Source organism: Vulpes lagopus, chromosome 10, assembly GCF_018345385.1.
Source record: "Vulpes lagopus strain Blue_001 chromosome 10, ASM1834538v1, whole genome shotgun sequence".
Lineage (NCBI taxonomy): Eukaryota > Metazoa > Chordata > Mammalia > Carnivora > Canidae > Vulpes > Vulpes lagopus.
This window is the reverse complement of record NC_054833.1, coordinates 86,609,328-86,629,009: the sequence shown is the minus strand read 5'-3', so window position 1 is coordinate 86,629,009 and position 19,682 is coordinate 86,609,328. Positions and strand designations below refer to the sequence as shown.

Below are 19,682 nucleotides of genomic sequence, written 5' to 3'. Positions count from 1 at the left end.
AGCCCTAATAGCAGAAGCCCTGGGAGTGCAACTGGTAACCTCGGCCCCAGATATAGCTATGGCCTCAGGGGCGTCTAGCCCCTGCGGGGGTTGGTTGGTTCAGGAGGGCAAGGGTAGGGCCAGGGGTGGGGGGGTGGGGGTGCAGCTCGCCGCCTCCCGGGTAGGAATTTCAAGGCCGCGCGCTGGGTCCGCGGTGTAATGTCGCCACCTAGTGGCTAGCAGAGGAATGAGGGCGGCTGTCCCGGGCCCCGGTCCGCCCGCCCGGCGCAGTAGGGGGCCGAGACCCAAGAGGCCGCCCCCTAGACCGCCACAGCCGGGACCCCTTCCCGCCCGTGCTCCATCCAGAGAGCCCAATGGGTGGAGTGGGGGAGCCTGGCCGCCCTCTCCTCGCAGTGTAACCAGAACCGGTTTAGCACACAGGCAAAGCAGGGGCCCTCCTAAAGGAGAAATGTTTTATAGAAGTCGGTATTTGTAGCTCAAAAGATGCACCCAAGTCGGCATCGTGGGAGAAACCTGGACCTTCATGGTGTCCTTACACCCATTTCACAGGTTTGCCCTGTCTGCGTTCTGGATTTCAAGCTGGAAGTGCCCGGATGTCTTCCGGGGCTCGGCGCGGGATTCCCGTTCCCCCTCCCCAGGCTGGTCCTTGGGAACCGGGACCCCGGGCTAGAGTCCGAGCACAGTCGTGACCTCATTTTCGGACGCGCAAACAGGGGCAGGCTGTCGAGGGCCGCGGGCTCGGCGGCTGCCCCGCGGGTCGGGAGGCGGGGACCCTCGGGCGGCGCGCGGGGCGGGGCGGGGCGGGCGAAGCGCGCGGTGGGCGGAGCATCCTGCGGGGCCCGCGGCGCAGCTCCGAGCGCTCGGGGCGGGGCGGGGCGGGGCCGGCCGGGCGGGCCGCGCCGCGTGCGGAGGGGGTGGGGATCCGCGGCAGCCGGGGGCGTCCGAGGTGGGGCGGGCCGGGGCCCCTCGCCGGCGGGGCGGGGCCCGGCTCGCTTTGTGCCGGTGGGAACCGGGCGTCCTCGGCCGGCTGAATGGGCCGGGGCGGGGCAGCGATTCTCCTCGCTGCGAGGGGTCCGCTCTGCGCCGCTGCCGACCGCGACCTTCCCACCGCGGCGAGGCTGCGGGGCGGGGCGGGGGCGGGGCGGGGGCGGGGCGGGCGCGGGTGCCCGCCCGGAGCCCTGGGAACGCGGCGCGGCCCGGGACGTCCCCTCCCAGCCCCGCGGGAAGGTGGGGAGGAGGGACAGGGGGTCCGGCTTGAGTCGGTGGGGCTGCGGTGGGGGCGGACCCCGGCCCCTGCGGCTCCGTGGGTGTCCTCGCGTTCGCGGGCACGCGGCCCCCTCCCAGCCGCCCCTGCCCGGGGCCGGGGCCGGGGCCGGGGCCGGGGCCGGGGCCGGGGCCGACGACTGGGGTCCCGCCGTCGCCGCGGGCGCGCCCTCACCGGCCTCTGCGTCCCCGGGCCAGACGAGGGCCCCTTGAGTCCGAGGCCGCTCGGGCCCTCACCACGGCCGCCAAACGCCCAGACGCGGCCCCGGGCTCTCGGTGCACTGGCGAGGCGCCGGCTGCGGCCCCGGGACGCTGGAGGACGGGCCGGGGAGATCCCCAGGGAAGAGGAGCCGCGGGCCGCAGCCGCCGGGGACCGGGGCGGGGCCCCACAGGGCTGGGGCACGCGGCCCGAGCGGCGCGGCGGCCTCGGGGCTCCGGCCGGCGCTGTCCATGGTGCTGCCGCCTGCGCGCTCGTGCGCCAGGGGGCAGCGCAGGCCGCCGCCGCCCTCCTCTCCGCGCCGCCGAAGCTGGCTGACGCCGGGCAGGCCGCTGCGGAAGCCCGACCCCGACGGGAACTCCACTGCGCTGGGGACCGGCCAGAGCCCTGGGGGGAGGGGGGCGGACGGGAGAAGAGTGAGGGCGAGGGAAGAGGAGGGGAGGAGGAGAGGCGGAGAAAGAAAAGGAGGGGAGGGGAAGGGGGACGCGGAGGAAGAGTGGCAGGGAGGGAAGGGGAGGAACCAGGCAACCCGAATTTCTTTCCCAGGGTCCAGATCTTCGCCCACCCGGATCACAACTGCACGGGTCTGCAACGTCTTTGCAGCCTCCCGCCTCCGGCAGTCTGCGGCCCCCTCCTCCCCCAGCTGCCCACTGCCTCAGCTTTCTTCTCCATCCACTTTTCCTTTATCTGACCTTGTCATGTCCATGGCTCTGACCCAAGTCATCCCCACCCCGCAGCTCCTCACCCTGCCCTTCCGGATGCCCTCCCACCTTGCACCGAGTTCTGAAGACTTTTCATGTACTTGACGCTCAGCTCCAATATGTCTGCCTTCTCCAGCTTGCGTTTCCGGATCTGCAGATCCGTGGGAAAGGCTCTTAGCGGGGCAGTCCAACTTGGAGGAGACGAGGTTGGGGGTCAGGGGTCGTATCACCCCCACCTCACCAGGTTCCCACATCTCACCTGGTGTGAGTAGTGTTTTTCCAGCAATGACTTCAGCTGCTCCAGGGATACGTTGATGCGTGCCCGTCGCTTCTTCTCCATGAGCGGCTTGGAGATCTGTGGAGGGGTGGCATTTTAGGGGAGGGCCACAGTCCTCTCCACGTCGGTCCCATCCCACCCCCAGCTTGGCAGGGTCCCCAGACTGTGCCCTTCAGGGCCCCCAGACCTTGCGGAAGCTGCCGGCGTGGCCACCAGAGCTGCCCTGGGTCCCAGGCTTAGTGCCCATGTTGTCGTTATCTGCGCCTGTGGGAGGCAGTGCCGCCTTTATAGGGGCTCCTCGTTTACATGTCAATGAGGCCCTTCTGGACTCGAGGAACCCCGAGGGGGAGGAGATTGGAGGGGGGAATGCACTGTGAAATTCCCCACCTCCCTCAGCCCGACCCCCTCTCTCAGTCCGGGTTCATTTCACCTCCAGGAACCCTCCTCTCTTCCAAGGGACTCTAATTCTTCTTTCTCAGTCTTTCCTTTATCCCTCTCATTCCTTTATCCCTCATCATTCCCTTAGTCTGGAGTCCCCTCCCATACACATCCCTCCGTGCCCTGTCCAATCCCCTTGTCTAGTGTCCATAGGTACTGAGCCTCCACTAGGCCCACTTACTAGGCCCCTTCATCTCCAACATTCTGGGGGGCACTCACCGAGGAATGTCCTTCGGCCCAGCAGGCTCTGAGCCCCACTAATGACTCTGACAAGGTGCCGGGCTTCTCTGGGCCTGATGAAGATGCGGAAGCAGGGAGGACCCGCCAGCGAGGCCTTTCTGCGGGTTTCACGCTCTGGCCACGCTGGCAACGCCACATTAGTCGCCCTAATGTTGGGACAATGCAGCGATTTTCTGCCTGTGGCTGCTCAAAGCCGGGCACAGGCTGGGCCCGAGGGGGCCAAGCAGCAACATGTGTCCCATTAAAGCGTGCAGCCCGCCCTCGGGGCCAGTCTCCCCCTGGCTGAGGTCTGCTTTCCCGTGCAGAGGTGTAGCCTGGGCTCATATGCCCTCTGGGCCCTGTTAGGCCCCAGTTCACCTCTCCTAGCTGGGAGGAGGCTGCAGACAGCCTCAAACCAGGAGGAATAGAACAGCCTCCCCATCCAAAGATGTGGGTTTCCAGGCTGGACATGTGAGGCACTGACACTTTCCCTCACAGCCTGCAAGTTTATTTCCACCAGTCTTCTCTCAGTCCCAACAAATGTAAGGTGAGGGTGGGAAAGACCACTGATCATATGGGAAGAACACCATTCTGTGCTCTTGGAGGTCTGGGATCCCCAAATGCTTTTTGTTATTCAGGGTGTGGTTGGACCCAGGGAGCTCAGTGGAGGAGGCACTCACACCAGGATGGGTTAGGCCTAACAGCAGGACTGGTGCAGTCTCCGGTGGGGCCCCAGGAGCAGGACTCCAGTAGCTGTGACTGGCAGGCTGAGGCCCAGAGGAGTGCCTGGGTTCATACCCTGTACTGGGCTCGCAGGGCCTCAATTCAGGGTTTGTAAAACGCAATGCAGGTCCCCACAGCTGCTCTGGAGGGTGATGAAGAAAGCAGGGACTCAAAAGTTGTGCAGTTGAGCCCTGTGGCAGAGGAATAAACAAATTGGCCTTTGCAGGGACTCAGCGTGAGGGGGAAGGGATATTGCTGGGTCTTGGGTGGGCCCCCTCCCCCCTGGCTCCCTGGACCCGGGGCTGCTTCTCCGCGGACACCGGCCCCCCTCCAGGAGTAGTGAAGGGCCCTGCCGCGCAGAGGCGTTCTCAAGCGCCAAACAGCGTGGAGAATCGCGCCCCGCCCTCCTTTCAGGCCCAGGTTGCGTTGTCCGCGGCTCCAGGGTGCTGTGCTCTTCCGTCTGGGCTGCAGGCCGCGGGCCGGACCCGGGCCGGGCCGGGCCGGGCCCCGGTGGGGCGGCGGGGCCGAGGCCGGACGGCGGGCGTTGGCACGCGCCGGGCAGCTTTGAAGCGCGGGGGCTGACCCGGCCCCATGGGCCTCTGTGCGTTCCTCTGGCTTGGGGGGTGGCGGCTCCGTACAAAGGCGCCGCGGGGCCGGCGGGCGGCGCGGCCGGGCACAAAGGGGGCAGCCGAGTGTTAAGGGCATTGTGCCGGCCCCACAAAGCCCGCCCGCGCCCGCCCCCTCGGGGCCAAACTCCGGGCGCCCCGCCGCGCACGGGCTTCCAGCTGCTGCACATCTGCACGGAATCTGGGCGCGCGCCTCGCTCCGCGGGCCCCCTCACCCCCGCCCCCCGCTCCCGAGCAGCGCGGGCTGCGGGGCAATTTGTCCCCTAATTATGATCCCTCCCCATAAACCGCCGCCCGCGCCTTTCAACTCTGGCGTATTAGCTAACTAATGGCCCTCGTCTCTGCGCTCCTGGCCCGCCCTCTGTCCAGAGTTAGGGCTGCCGTAAAGGGGCCCGCGGCCCCCCCTGCCCGCACCCGGGCATCCTGCCCTCCTCGGGCCATCACTCCCCTTGAGCCCTGGTCGAGGGCTCCCGGCCGCGCTGGGTGGGGCCGCTCACGTGGGTGGCTTAGTGTTTTCCTAAGCAGTGGAAAATTGACCGCAAAATGAGCTAATTCGCAATGTTCTGCTTTGGCTGCGGGCGGGGAGGCTGGCGGGGAGGCCCGAGCTGGACTCGCCGCCGTCAAATCCCACCCCCGCCCATTTAATGGGCCTCCGCCTCCGCTGCCCCCTACCCCTATCCCAAGCACCTGCCCCTACGTCCCTTCTCTCCCCATCCTGGGACAAGTCCCTGGGCTGAGGTGCCCCCCACACATACACACACAGACACACAGCTTGGCTGATTTCATCCCGGCTTTACAGGTTTCCCACCCCAGCCCGGCTCCCCACCCCAATAGCCCTTAAGGGGGCTGAAGGTCGCACAGAACCCAGGGTGGATTCCAATCCCCCTGCCCGGAGAAATCCCCACTTTACCCACAACTCTGGCTCCGGGGCAGACACTTCCCCACTGAGACCCAATTTCTCCTTCAATCTGCTTTTGAGTCCTGAGCCTGAGCGTCCTACCCATGCTCATATTCCAATGGGGTGTGTAGAGATAGGGAAGGCGAATTGGGAGGGGCGGCACCCCCTCCACCCCCTTCTCTGAGAGCAAGGAGGGTGAAGTGCTCTCAGGCTGCAGGGAAGGACATGGACCAACTTAGAAGCTGGGCTTATGCAAACTGGGATGTAGGCCACCGACTCCTTTTCCATCTTTAGCATCTGGGATCCCTAGGGGGGACTTGGAAAGCAGCACAAGTTCGGGCAAAGCGCTGGGGAGACCCAGGCTGTGCTTTGCTCATTCAAGGAAAAATTTCCTTCTATAGTTCTGGAGGCCTCTGGGGGCTTCCAGGAATACTCAGAGCCCTCAGCTTCCTCAGGCTTGGGAATTTAAGGCAAAAAGTGGCCTGTGACTTTGTTCTTCCTTTCCCCGTTTGGTTTTCTCAACTTTGGCAAAAGAAAGAACATTACAGAGCAACTAAGCTCTGGCAGAAGGTAGAGGGGGTTTACAGGTCCCGGGACAGGAGCCAGAGCAAATATTCTACAGTCCTCCCGGGTAATGGCCCTCTGTAGCCTCTCCACCCTGGGTGAGAGCCCCTTCCCTTCCTGCAGCACCCAGACATTGAAAGCAATGCTAACTGGTGAGTGCCGCTGAGGCCACCGACGGTGAGGTGAGTTGGGGATGGGGGTGGGGAGAAATGCACCGTTGGTCTCTGCAGCTGCATTTCAAAGTGGAATGAAGTGATTGCTTCGTGTAATTAACTATTGGGACACAGCGAAAGCTCTGAAATGACTCAGCCAATTGTCTCCAGATGGGGCTGGAGAGGCTGCGATTGTTTAACTCTCTTTAGCTGTGTTGGGACTCCGAATAGTCCGGGCCGCAGAGGGCCCTCCAGGGGACAAAGGCTGGGACTCCGGTGAGTGCATCAACACTGAACCGGGCTGGCCCAGCTCAGGGAGAGTGAATTCAGGGAGACCCCCATTGTCCCAGCCCTTTGTGTTTCTCCCCAGCTGGCTCTAATCTTTAAATATTTACCCGGCCCTTTTGTGCACATATGACTTATGCACTTCAGGCTGATGTGCTCATAAATTACGCATCATTTACCCGTTTCCAAACTAGAGAGAGGGGGCTTTCATGCCTGGAGCCCAGAGTGGCCAGAGGAGGGAGAAGAAAAGTGTTGGAGGATCAGTGTTCCCTCCTGGGGAGAGTTGCAGCTACCCTGAACCGGCCCCTCCTGGCCTCCACGTGGCAAGTGGATGGGACCGAGGGCCTGTGAGTGACAAGGAGCCCCAGGAAGCTGCTCTAACAACTGACCAGGGACCCACCTGCAGGGAGGAGGGAGAGGCCAGTTCTCAGACTCTATCTTACGCTGCGTAGCTTATCTCAGGCTTGGACAAGAACAAACTTCTCACCCTGGGAAGCTGGTGTGTTGAGGTGCTTGGTCATGCCTCATCCTTGCACCTGCCTCCAGCTTGCTCGGGCTTATCCCCTCTTCTACATTCTCTCTCTCCACAAAGGAGCCCCATTTAAGAAAAAGAAGGCTGATTTCATCCCAGCCTGAAGTTTAACTTGGAAAAGTCAAGGAGGTTCTTAGAACCCTTTGAACCAGAGGAATCCCTACTTAGGCGTGGGATAGAAAGCTACCTCAGCTGGTGGGCGAAGACCAGGAGGAGGGGCGCCCAGGGGAGACCCAGCCGAGGGACCTTCCTGCATGAGAAAGGGCTCCCTTTGTGCTTGCCTCCAAGCTCCAAGAACAAAACACATTCAAATGCTTATTTACAAAAGAAGGCAAGAGAGGCATCCCAGGGCTGAGTAGTTCACCTTTATTTTCTTATAATTTTATGGGCTGCTTGTTCTCCTGTCTGGGGAGGACACTGGAGAACAGGATGCAGAATGGACTTCTTTGATCAGATTGCTTTCCTCTCTGGTTGGAATGCAGGTCTCTGCATATGTTTCTGTCCATATCTCTGGGTGAACTGTTTCTCTGTGCATCTGTCCATCTCTGTAACTTTGTTTCTCTGGGTCTATGCCAGTGCATGCATATATTTGCTTACTTGGCTCTTTCCTCCATTACTGCTCTGTGAGTTATGGGCCCTCCCTGACCGATTCAGCAACTCCAGGCACTTCTTTTTTTAATTTTTTTTTTTGAATTTATTTATGATAGTCATACAGAGAGAGAGAGAGGCAGAGACACAGGCAGAGGGAGAAGCAGGCTCCATGCACCCGGAGCCTGACGTGGGATTCGATCCCGGGTCTCCAGGATCGCGCCCTGGGCCTAAGGCAGGCGCCAAACCGCTGCGCCACCCAGGGATCCCTCCAGGCACTTCTTAAAATTCCCCTTCCCTCTGATCTGGCCATACATGGCAGGGGACTGCTTCCTCTTTCTTCCTTCTCCAAGATGAGGCTGATGGAGATGTATGGTCTAAAGGGAAGTGGTGGGCAGAGGAGAAAGTGTTGCTCAGGCTCACCTAACTAACTGGCTTTCCTGTTGCTCTGTGCCCCTAGAACAGGGACAGTCCCTGATGGTAAATCAGGGCCCTAAATCAGTGTGGACAGCAGATGCCAATGGCCAGAAAAGGAGTGTCCTGGGGGCAGCTCTCTGCCCCAGGACTAACTTCACTCCCAGGAGTGAAAATGCAATGATCATTCTCTAGGGTCCCTGAGGCATCCCAGCATTGGAAGAGAGGTACTGAATCTGGGTGAGAGCATCAGAAATTGGGGGCAGTGTCAGGAGCCTGAGGTCTCAGCCTGCAGTACACCATGCCTCCTTCCTAATGTGGCACCGCAACTGGGCAACTTTGGATTTTAAAACATTAAATCTCCTTTCAATTCCCAGGAACCCAGTTTAGCAAATGTCTTCTGAACATCATTTAAACCTGGTACCGGGCTTTGCAGACCGTTATCGATACCTGATGGTGAAATCAGGACCCTACTTTACAAGAAGGCGAGGTTTGGAGGTGATTTGCCCGAACTTAAAAAGCTGGGCCAAGGCAGTGCTGAGATGAGGATTCAGTCCCAGGCTCCCCATTCTTCCCTGACCCCAGCTGCTCAGACGCCAGGCCTCCAGCCAGGTCCTGTGGGGACAGAGAGTGTGGGGCAGCCAGAGGCTCAGAAGCAGGCTTGGTTACCTGCCATGCACAGCCCGCTTGGTCTCAGAACTCTCTGACCCACTACTCTGGGCTCCAGCCTCTCCCGGGGCCTGTCCCCTATCCCAACTCCCGGCTTCCTTTCTCCTGCCTCTTGAGTCTGCAAACTTGGTGCCCGCGCTCCCTCCCTCTCCATAGATGCCCTTGCTCTCATTTTCAGCAGAAGGCTGAGTGCCCCAAGACCTAGCTCCAGCCTCTCTTCCATGCTGCCTCCTAACCTTGGATCCCTCTCTCTCCTCTCCATTCAGACTGGGCTTGGGTCCCACTTCTACCCCACCCACAGTTTACTGCACTCACTTGCTTACTTGCCTTTCTCCTCATCATCCCTCTGTGAGCTCCCCCGGGGTGAGAACAGGAACCCTTTCAAAACAAGAACGTCTGATTTAAAAAGTAAATGTGGGGGATCCCTGGGTGGGTCAGCGGTTTGGCGCCTGCCTTTGCCCCAAGGTGTGATCCTGGAGTCCTGGGATCGAGTCCTGGGATCGAGTCCCGGGATCGAGTCCCGCGTGGGGCTCCCGGCATGGAGCCTGCTTCTCCCTCTGCCTGTGTCTCTGCCTCTCTCTCTCTCTCCTTCTATGTCTATCATAAAATAAAATAAAAAATAAAATAAAATAAAAAAATAAAATAAATAAAATAAAATAAAAATAATAAAAAAGTAAATACGTGTTGACCGTGCGCAATGTGGAAAATGAAAGTCACCCGGTTCTATCACCTGGAGATGACCGCTGTTAACAAACAAACTGTGGCTTCTATCTCCGTCTTTTCCCCAGGCTCGCGCGTTTGCTTTCGCAAGACCGCCGGGTAGTTTTGCACTCTGCCTTTGGAAAGCCGTGGTGCAGGCTGAGCTCCTCACCATTGGCCAACGTTCCCCCTCGGTCATCCGCGCGGGGGGCAGCTCGGGCACCCCGCGGGGCCGCCCCGCTCCTGCCTTGCGCGCCCGGGGGCGTCCGCTGGGCTGGGGCCGCGCGGGGCCGGCCGAGGCCCGGGTCCCTCCGGAGTTCCTGGGAGCGGGACCCTCCGCAGGTTGGGGCTGCCTTCTGGCAGACGCCCGCGTGCGCTCCTCGGCCCGGGACCCGGGTGGCCCGCGCCCACGCCCGCGCCGCGCCCGCCGTTTGCCGCTAGGCCTGGGTCAGGGGGTCCCGGGGGGCGGGGGAGGGCAGGGAGAGGGCTCCCGGGGGCCGGCGGGGCGGGGCCGCTCCCGCCAAAGCCGAGCGCCGGCCGCGCGGCGCGGCGATATCGCGAGAGCTCGCGGGAGGCGCGCGGCTGCCGGCAGCGGCGCTTCCCGGCCGGCGGCGGCGGCGGCGGCGGCGCAGTGCGCAGGCGCGGCGGGCGGGTTTCCCCGGGCTACAGCCGGCGCCGTCGCCAGCTAGTCGGCCGCCCGGCGCCATGGCGGGCTGCGCGGCGCGGGCTCCGCCGGGCTCCGAGGCGCGCCTCAGCCTGGCCACCTTCCTGCTGGGCGCCTCGGTGCTCGCGCTGCCGCTGCTCACGCGCGCCGGCCTGCAGGGCCGCACGGGGCTGGCGCTCTACGTGGCCGGACTCAACGCGCTGCTGCTGCTGCTCTACCGGCCACCGCGCTACCAGGTGCGGCCGGGCGGAGGCGGGCCGGGGCCGGGGCCGGGCCGGGCCGGGCGGGTTGGGCGCGGGGCCCCGTCCCCTCGGGGGAGCTGGGCGGGGAGCTGGGCCGCCTCCCCGGGGCGTGTGCTTGCTCGCTGAGCTGCGGCGGCAGCAGGGACCCCGGCGCGCGGCTCGGCGGGCGCGGCCCCCGTCTCCGGCAGAGTGGGTGGGAAATTGCAGTCGGCGCGGCTCCGCAGCTGCGGCAGAGGCGCGTGGGGCGCGGAGGGAGCGGGCCCACGAGCTCCTTTATGTAATCGAAGGTGTGGGGACTTACCTGCAGCCGAGGCTCAGGTCGGAAGCCCCCGCACCTTCCTGGAGGGGGCCGGGCGCAGAGGCCCGCTTGCCCCGACCACATTCGCAGCGTGGTCCGGGGAGCATCCGGCCATGGGTTCGTGCGGTTTGCCCACGGCTGGCCCTGAATAGTGACAGCAATAATAAGAGTAATGGCAGCCGGAACTTAAAAACAAGGCACTCACTCTTAAGTGTTTTACGTGGGTGCTCCTCGCAGCAATCCTAAAAGGTAGCTGCGTCCTGTATGTAGGCCAACCGGAGGTCCAGAGAGGCCGGGTCACTTGCCCATGGCCACACAGCCAGAGCGGGGTGGCTGCGGGATCTGAATGCCGGCACCCCGCACCCCTGCTTTGCCCTGTTAATCTCCGAGCCCGCCAGCTCTGCCTGTTTCCTGAGGAGTAGGGTGTGTGCCCAGGGAACAGCCAGGTGGGTGACTGAGCTTTCTTGGTCTGTTTCAGATAGCCATCCGAGCTTGTTTCCTCGGCTTTGTGTTCGGCTGCGGCATGTTGCTAAGTTTCAGCCAGTCTTCTTGGAATCACTTTGGCTGGTAAGAAGGACTTTGGGAACAATGGTTTTGAGGCAGGGGTGGAAGGATCAGAGGGTCAGGACTGGTATTTCCTCATCCCCGTGTGTCTCCTCTTTGGCCGAAACCTGTTTAGGATCCTATCCGGTCTCTAACTTCCACCTAGAACTTGTGCCCATTGGTTGCTTCAGTTGCAGGCAGAGACAGGTCTCCTGGCACCTTTCCCGTCGGTGCCCTCATCAGTAATGTGACGAGCCCTTCCCAGAAGAGGTGACAGGAAGGGGCAAGGCTCTGGCTCATCTTCACAGGCCTTTTCCATCTCTAATTTCTATTAGGTCACATCTAGTGTATCCCCACGGCCAGTGTAGGATTTTTCCCCTACGCTATGATTTCAGGCCTTTGAGCCTTCTAGTCCCTCACCTGGATATGAACCAGTGGCTTCAAGGTAAAAAGCTTTATCTCCTGTGATCAATACTCTGAGCCGTCTAATCCTTCTTTGCTGGAATTATTTGTTTTGTTGAATTTTTGTATTCCACAGACATCGCTGATTTGATTATGTCCCACTTCTGTATTTTTATTGTGTGTAGTATCATTTTTAAAGGATGGAAGGGCTCATAATGCCTTCCCCACCAATATTTGTTTGGCCTGTTACATTCTACATGTGGATGCCTGATGTCCACTCTCAGGCGACAACGGGAGCTCCTCCCATTGAATTAATTATAAGCAGAATTCACAGAATTCCATAGAATTCACAGACAGTTCTGCTGAACCCAAGTCTGTACATTGACTTATGGCTGACCTGATTCCCTTGCCCCCACTTACCTTTCTTTCTTTTTGTTTTTTAATAGGTATATGTGCTCCTTGTCACTATTCCATTATTCTGAATACTTAGTCACAGCAGTCAATAATCCCAAAAGTCTATCCTTGGATTCCTTTCTCCTGAATCACAGTCTGGAGTATACAGTAGCTGCTCTTTCTTCTTGGATAGAGTTCACACTGGAAAATATCTTTTGGCCAGGTCAGTGTGTCTGCTCTTCCCCTCTGGAAGGGAGAAAGATGGTTTTTGTGCAGGCCTGAGGGCAGTGACATGGGTTCACCTCTCAGGTATAATCTGCTGGAGCGATTTTCCCCAGATCTCTGTCCTCACTAAGCTCTTTATAAAGGACAAGCAGAGCTTGTGAATTCCACTTCTGGATTTTGAATGGAGGACATGTTGCCTTAAGCCTTCCATAACATACTGCATTGTCTGATATGAAGTCCCAACCTGGGATAGCCATAATCCTAATTTTACAGTCAGCCAACTGCATCTGCTCATTTTCTATGACTTGAGACTTTTTCACGTGAAGATTTTATTAGTGAAAACCTCTCAAATTGAACTTTCTGCAGCAAATTAAGTAAAATATGTGTGGTTCCCAGGATTCAGTAAAGGGCCAGGGTGGGAAACACTAGATCCTTCTTTGCTTCACTTAGCTGTCCTTGTCCCCAAGGAAAGGAGGGGGGCATGTGGCAGAAGGACACGGATGGGGAGCCCATCAGGTCTTTGCCATGAAGCTCTAATTGGGTTGTTGGCACTTTAAACAGATGAACAGCACAACTTAGGGGAATGTGTTTTGCTTATAATTAAATTTTAATGTGATGACAAATGCTAATTGCCCACTAGCATGTTTCCTAATGTTGCTCGCCTTGGAAAAATAGGCTAATTCTTAAGTATCCACAGGGGGAGCTCCACAGTCCCATGTCTTCACTTCCTGTTTGTCACATGTCTCTCCTCCAGAACTGAAGCAGATCACCTGGCTCAGTGCCATGGGGCTGCTGATGGTGGTCTTTGGAGAATGTCTGAGGAAAGCAGCGATGTTCACAGCTGGCTCCAATTTCAATCACGTGGTGCAGAATGAAAAATCAGAAACCCACACTCTGGTGACAAGTGGCGTGTACGCTTGGTTCCGGCATCCTTCGTATGTTGGGTGGTTTTACTGGAGTATTGGAACCCAGGTACAGTATCAGAAATGACAGTGGTTGCCTTTAATCTTTTTTACTTTTCTTAAAAATTGACAATTCACATACCATAAAATTCACCATTTCAAAATGTACAGTTCAGTGGATTTCAGTGGATTTATTATGTTGTTGGTCTCCTTTAAATAGGTGCATGAGCCACCTGCCATGTTTCAAGTGAGAACAAAATAAAATGCAGAAGAACTGATGTAGCCCTTAATGTTTTTTTACTATGTACCTAAGATCTGGATGTTCTAAATTTGTAATCTCCTGACGATTCTAGGTGCTGTGACCCCCATCTGCTGTACCCTTTCCCTGCTTCTTTAAGTTAGATTAGGAGCACCTCAGTGGGTGCTTTGAGGAGAGAAAGCCTTCTGCTGCTCAAGGGGATTCTGATTTTCATCAGAAGTTGGTATTGATGAGGCCAAGGTCATGGATTAGATTTAATGTGAGCTACAGAGGCTTGTTCTGTCTCAGTTTAGAGACCGAGCCTTGTGTTTCCTGCCCATTGGCTCTTGAATACATTCTTTTGGTCCTAGAAAGACAAGAGAATGTGACCAGAGTTTAGGAAACTCCTCACCTCTTTGGGAAAATCCAGTCTGGGCCCCCAAGCATTCCATTGGCAATGCATGATCTGTTGGGGACTCTCTACTGACCCCCGATGGTATAGAAGGGGCAGGGTACTGCACAGGACTTATTTTAATACTTGTGTTTCTGAAACTTAAGACTCTCCTGCATCAACAATCATATTCCCTGGGAATAAGTTGATTGTAGTTGAATCATGTCATTTGCCATAGATGCTACCCACATACAGAAGTGCTCTAGGACTGGAGTTTGCCTACCTCTGTGACTATAGGTCTCTGTGCCTGTGACCTAGTACACGTGTGTATAAATGTGGAACAGGTCTTTCCCAGGATAATACTTGTCGTGTACAAAATACTTATTCTATCTTGTTATTTGTAATGCTATTTATGATGCACTGAATGGATTTCAGGGCTCAGTAATAGGCTGTGGCCTGCATTTGGGAAATCCCGCTATAGGATATGTCGAGAAGCCGCACATGTGTGCTGGCTGTGACGGCACAGGCTCCAGCATCACTGACAAGGCTAGCCTGGCTCTCACGTTGGGTGCTTGGCCTCTGCCCACACACATTAAGTGAGGAGGGCAGTGCCTCAGAGGTTCACCCTGAGAGCTTATTCATTGTAAAGGGCTTAGCTTATGCTTGAAATACAGTTAAGTACCTAGTAAGCAGTGATAGGAATAAGAAGTCAAGGACATGTGCCTGGCTTTCTGGGTGAAAGTCACCCACTTGTGGAAGATACGTGTCCGTGGGGTTCCATCAGAGTGGGCAGGAGTGGAGTGTTGGGTTTCCCACACAGCACAGAAATTCCTGAGAGCTGGAAGATGTTTTTGGCCTGGAGGGACTATTTGGCAGTGGATCAGTGGGGAAGATGTTCTCAAAGTAAGAAAACCACAGAAGTAAAGATGTGAGAGGTAGTCAAAAGTAGGTACAGTCCAGTGGAAGGGGACTGGAGGAAGTGGCCAGGGCACTGCTTTTCTGGGTTTGGGCAGGGGAATGGTTTGAAGAAAAGTGATTTCATGGTAGCAGTGTATGTGGTACAGGGCTAGGCCAGGGGCAGGGGACAAGGCAGTTGAGAGGTGAGGGTGGCGTGCATGGAACAGGAAGGGGAAGGCTAGGAGCCCCTGGGGTGGGGGCAGGAGCTGCTGTCACCACACTGAGGACTGAAATCCAAGAAGTTGATCTTTTAATTTTTAGATCTGTCTCACATAAGAGGAACAACAGACTAGTGTCTGAAAAAAGCTACCGAGGGGCGCCTGGGTGGCTCAATGGTTGAGCGTCTCCCTTTGGCTCAGGGCATGATCCTCGGGTCCTGGGATCAAGTCTCACATTGGGCTCCCCTCAAGGAGTCTGCCTGTCCCTTTGCCTATGTCTCTGCCTCTCTCTGTCTCTCATGAATAAAAAATTAAAATTTCTAAAAAAGAATAGAAAGAAAGAAAGAAAGAAAGAAAGAAAGAAAGAAAGAAAGAAAGAAAGAAAGAAAGAAAGAAAGAAAGAAAAGAAGCTACCGTGATGAATGTTTAGTTTGTTTGTGAAGATAGTAGTAAGGTTTTAGCGAATGGCCTCAGATATCAAAGACCCCAATAGGATTTTGAGAGTCCCTGGGCCCTTGGCAGGAAATCCTCTGTGGATATTCAGGAGCAGCAGGTGCTGCTGGAGTTCTCAGTGTCGGGACACTCTGACCCTGATCAACTTCGTGTCCCCCGCCAGGTGATGCTGTGTAATCCCATCTGTGGCGTTGGCTATGCTCTGACAGTGTGGCGATTCTTCCGAGATCGAACGGAAGAAGAGGAGATCTCATTAATTCACTTTTTTGGAGAGGAGTACCTGGAATATAAGAAGCGGGTGCCCACAGGCCTGCCTTTTATAAAAGGGGTCAAGGTGGAACTATAACACTGCAGGAGCGGGCCAGGCTGGGCCGAAGGGCCTCCACTCTGCACGTAGCCCGGGCCCACGCTGCCTCCGGTCAGCCACTCTGCCGAATGGAGTCTCTGAACCATTTTCTATGTCACCAATTACTCTTCTGGAATATCACTCAAGACCAAATGGTCAGAAGGCCTTAGGACCAAAAGACCCCACACCCTAGAGCAATCTGTTCTTGGGCTGAATCAAGGTAGGACATAGATCAAAGATGGACAAGGAGCAAATAAATAACAGCAATACTCTACAGTGCCCCTCCAGAAGGGCCCTGGTGAGAACCCAGGCCACGCACCAACCCCCACGAGGTATTTAGTGTAACCAAGACCCCTGAAGAGAGGTGGACTCATTACGTTGAGTAAGGCTTCTTTGGCAGGAAGGGGTATGTGGGCAGCAGTGCTTAGTGTTAGAAATACATTCAAAATCCTTAACTGAAAAACACAAACAGCACAGCTTCGACCTCCTTATTTCTGTGCTTAAGTGCATGAGCATCTATACAGTTTTAAAAATAATTCTTTATAAGGCACTTTGGCTCTTAATATATTTAATCGTATTGACATATCTATTTTTTATAAATAGCAGTATAAATTCAAAGGGGATTCGGTGTTTTGGCCCCAACTTTTGTTTGGCAGAAAGGCAGCATGGACACCACCAGGCGATTTGGCTGAGTGGCTTTGTGTTCACAAGGGCACCCACGCCAGGGAGACTGTGGGCCCCTGTGGCTTTCTCTGGGATCTCGGCTCCTGCTCTTCTCCCAGGAGGGGCTGGTATCAGTGGCACGCTTGTCAGAGATGTGTCGTTTTTCTTTTATCCGAGAAATGCTAACTGCACACCGCTCTGTGTAAGGCATTGTTAAACCTTGGGAAGTACTGTTCTCCATTTATTTGGGATTTTAGTCTCATCGCATCATAGCTTATATTTTTGTGTTTCAATTGAAATCTATTAAGTATTGACTTCTATGTTCTGTTCTCAAAATTCCACCAATACTAATGCCATTTCAGACTGTCTTTTCCAAAGGGGTTCAAGCATCTATACACAATTCAACCAAGTCAGCTCACAAAAGTCTTAAATAGAGCAAGTGATCCCAAATGAGATTTAGTCAGTATTTTTTTCAAGTCTGGGGAGAATGGTTGGCTTTAAACACATCAGCTTTAAGACCCTTGTGAATCCTGGACAAGAGAGGGCCTTGGTCTCCATGTGAAATCCTTCCTGCAGTTCGAGGTGGCGCGAACGAAGCCCGCGCATGAAGGCAGCAGCCGCCCCTGGCTGCAGTGCTGCCTAGCTGCCACGCTGCACGCACCCAGCGGCTTCAAGGAGCCACTTAACCTTTCCGTGCCTAGACTCCCCATCCGTAGAATGGGGTCAATACCACCTACCTCATAGGGGTGTTGTGAAAACTTAGAAGAACAACGTCAAACCTTTTTAATACATAGATAAGAGAGATGGCATAAATGGAATCTGTACTGTGTGAGATTGCACAGACATGGACCCTGGTTAGCTGTACCAGACCCTGGAAATGTGTGTTCAAAAGAGCATGTTACCAACTCAGAAATATTATTGATTTCTAGATTTCATGGCCTAATGAATTTTTTCGTTATTATATATACCAAAGAGGTTTACGGGTTTGTTGATAACTGGAATGACACTCTTCTGGTGTGAGTGGACCCCACCATTGGCCCTTGAGAGGGCCTCACACCCAGGCCGGCCAAGGCCACTGCTGGAGCTCTCAGCAACGGGTCCCACTGACACGAACACTCCCCAGTGGGACGTCCACATGCACTTACTCTGGGAACTTCAGTTGAATCAGTTCTGATTTGTTCTCCAGGCCACACTTAGCAAAGTAAACTCCACTCATCAGGATTACAGAATGGAGGAGGGAGTGGCTGGGGTTTCGGCAGCCACCCCCAGCTCCTGGAGGGAAAATTCTGTGCTGCATATAGCAGGATTGGATCCAGCTTTCATTCCCATGGGGATGCTGTGAAGTTATCTTTAATAGATGGAGAACAGCTAATGATGGCCCCTGGCTCTGTGGACAGAAAGTTGGAAGATGTTGGCATTTGGTGATCTCAACTTTGTCTACCTGCTGGAGTTCACGAAACCCACCTTCTTGCCAGGCCCTTGAGCTCAGAAGGTAGGCCTGGTGTTTTGTAATGAGATGCTGTCATTTACCACCTGGTCTGTAAGAGCAATCCTGTGGGCCAGAGTAGGGAGACACTCCCACCCTGACTTGTATACCCAGGACAGAAGTCAGCAGTTACTTAGGGAGAAAAGATGAACTACATAGGGGCAGGACTTGGCAAGTGATTGACTTTCATCTAGTACTGACATTTCCAGATTATTTTTAACTTTGTAAATTTAGCAATGACAGTGTACACAGCAGAGAATCAGGTTAATGAAGTACAGGGTTTTTGGGTATTCCCAAAAGCTTTTTGGGTAAAGGCCATATCATCAGTTCCCTCAAATTAAGAAACTGTCAAGAGATGACTTACTTTTTCCATTGTGGGTTTTAAAGTGGAGATTCTTAAATGGAAAAAAAGCAATGCACAGAGCAAAGCTACTTTGAAGCAGCGTAAAATGAAACATTCTATGAAGCTTTGCAGACTGGCTGAGAATAGCAGTTTACAGAAAAGAGGTAGTGAGTAGGGTGAGCTTGGCTGAAAGCAAAAGGCAGCATACCCCACTGTCCCTTCATCATTTGTAGGAACTGCTTCTTGAGCCTAAAGACTACACTTTATTATTAATCCTTTCCATTTATTTAACACTCTGAGTGATTGACCTGATAGGGAAATATTCCTAAATCAATACATGTGTTAATAGCTTAGGCTCTGGAGGGTTGGCCGTAGCTCAAGCTCATCTGGTAGCAGTCCCTCTGTAGTAGGTACAGTAAACCACTGTCCCTTCTCTGCACTTTCTTACTGCCTTAGATACTCGTGCTCTCCCACTGTATCTCGCTTCTATGGTGACTTGATGAGGTTGGTGGGAGAGGCTTGCTCTCTGTGCCCTGCTGTGAGAGCTTGACGCCTTGCCCTGGGCTTGGAGGGCCAGCCTTCAGGGTGATCCCAAGCACTTGCTCTAGAGGAAGCCGTCCCGTAGCTAGGAGAGTAATTTAATGGAGTAATTATTCTACTCTTCTTTTTACATGCAGAAATGTTTATTTAAATATTTTAAATTGGATTTTCTTTCACAGATACTGAATATTCTTTCCAATTCTTAAATAAAACTGTACTTGATTTCACTATGAACCATAGTGTGATTGTCTGGGATGTAGAAACTAAGATCATGTCACCTCTGGCTAAGAAATGTCTGGTACCTACAGCACAAAACCAGATGTATTTTGGTGTATGTATTTTGGCCCACTCAACTCAATTCTGAATTCTAATCTCTAACCAGTTCCTTAGACAGGTTCTTTCTGCCCTTTAGGCTCCTGTGGGTTTGTGATGCTCTTGAATGAGAACGCCAATGCTCCAGAACAGCAGGTGCAGAGGTGTTGGGTATTGATGTGATGTTTTCATGTATTCATTGTGGGCCGACCTGGCATATGGAAGCCATTCACTGTTGGAACTACCGAATCAAGCTGGATATCTGCTTAAAATGTGACTGTGTGGGCATTTTACCTCCAAAACTTTAAATTTTAGGTCATCTGGGTTAATTTTCCTTTTTAAGCATTTCTGAAGTTGCACCTGATAGAAGCAGCACTGTGCAGGAGTGGGAAAGTCACTTCTGGATTGTCCTTTACTATCAATAGAAGGTGAACACAAGAGAGTGACAGTCGTCTGGAAAAGCAGACAAAAGTTGTGGAGAAGTTATCGTGACCATCTCCTGCCACACATGCCGCCAGCCTCTTCTCCTTCACTTGGTGAACTCAGTACTTGCCTGAAAGGAGAAAACTGGAGCAATGATTTTTCATTTTTGCTGAGTCAGTGCTTAGATTACTGGGTAGAACTTGCCAGCAGGGCCATGGTTCAGGACACCCTGAATTCATTTGAGGTGGAGCAGGTGCCACAGAGTATTGTAGTCTTGTTATCTAAAGTTTAGACAGGTGCACCTGCACACAGACGTTACAGAGGTGCCAGAGTGGCGAAGGACTTGCACTGGATGTTCACTTTTTTCACATTTCCACGTGGACTGGTCGTCCCCAGTGTCCACGATGAGGACCAAAGCTTTGTGCAATGTGAACGCAG

At 55.0% G+C, this 19,682-nt stretch overlaps 2 protein-coding genes across 2 annotated transcripts; one reads left to right on the top strand and one right to left on the bottom strand.

Moving 5' to 3' along the window:
- Positions 1–1,496: 1,496 nt before the first annotated feature.
- On the bottom strand, positions 1,497–2,521 carry HES3 (hes family bHLH transcription factor 3). The gene is made up of 3 exons (XM_041770075.1): positions 2,441–2,521; positions 2,251–2,332; positions 1,497–1,867 (listed from the first exon to the last, which is right to left on the bottom strand). Exons 1-3 carry the CDS (start codon positions 2,519–2,521, stop codon positions 1,497–1,499), a joined length of 534 nt encoding a protein of 177 aa, XP_041626009.1.
- Positions 2,522–9,906: 7,385 nt separating this feature from the next.
- ICMT (isoprenylcysteine carboxyl methyltransferase) lies at positions 9,907–18,743 on the top strand. The gene is made up of 5 exons (XM_041771325.1): positions 9,907–10,165; positions 10,948–11,036; positions 11,861–12,030; positions 12,787–13,004; positions 15,295–18,743. Exons 1-5 carry the CDS (start codon positions 9,971–9,973, stop codon positions 15,475–15,477), a joined length of 855 nt encoding a protein of 284 aa, XP_041627259.1. The 5' UTR covers positions 9,907–9,970; the 3' UTR covers positions 15,478–18,743.
- The last annotated feature ends 939 nt before the right edge of the window (positions 18,744–19,682 follow it).

Excerpts from the sequence above, each read along its gene's own strand:
- HES3 (XM_041770075.1), bottom strand. The coding sequence starts at position 2,521 with ATGGAGAAGAAGCGACGGGCACGCATCAACGTATCCCTGGAGCAGCTG. Across the intron at positions 2,333-2,440 it reads AAAAACACTACTCACACCAG|ATCCGGAAACGCAAGCTGGA; the intron begins GTGAGATGTGGG and ends ACGGATCTGCAG. Across the intron at positions 1,868-2,250 it reads TCTTCAGAACTCGGTGCAAG|GGCTCTGGCCGGTCCCCAGC; the intron begins GTGGGAGGGCAT and ends CCCTCCCCCCAG.
- ICMT (XM_041771325.1), top strand. The coding sequence starts at position 9,971 with ATGGCGGGCTGCGCGGCGCGGGCTCCGCCGGGCTCCGAGGCGCGCCTC. Across the intron at positions 10,166-10,947 it reads ACCGGCCACCGCGCTACCAG|ATAGCCATCCGAGCTTGTTT; the intron begins GTGCGGCCGGGC and ends GGTCTGTTTCAG. Across the intron at positions 11,037-11,860 it reads TCTTGGAATCACTTTGGCTG|GTATATGTGCTCCTTGTCAC; the intron begins GTAAGAAGGACT and ends GTTTTTTAATAG.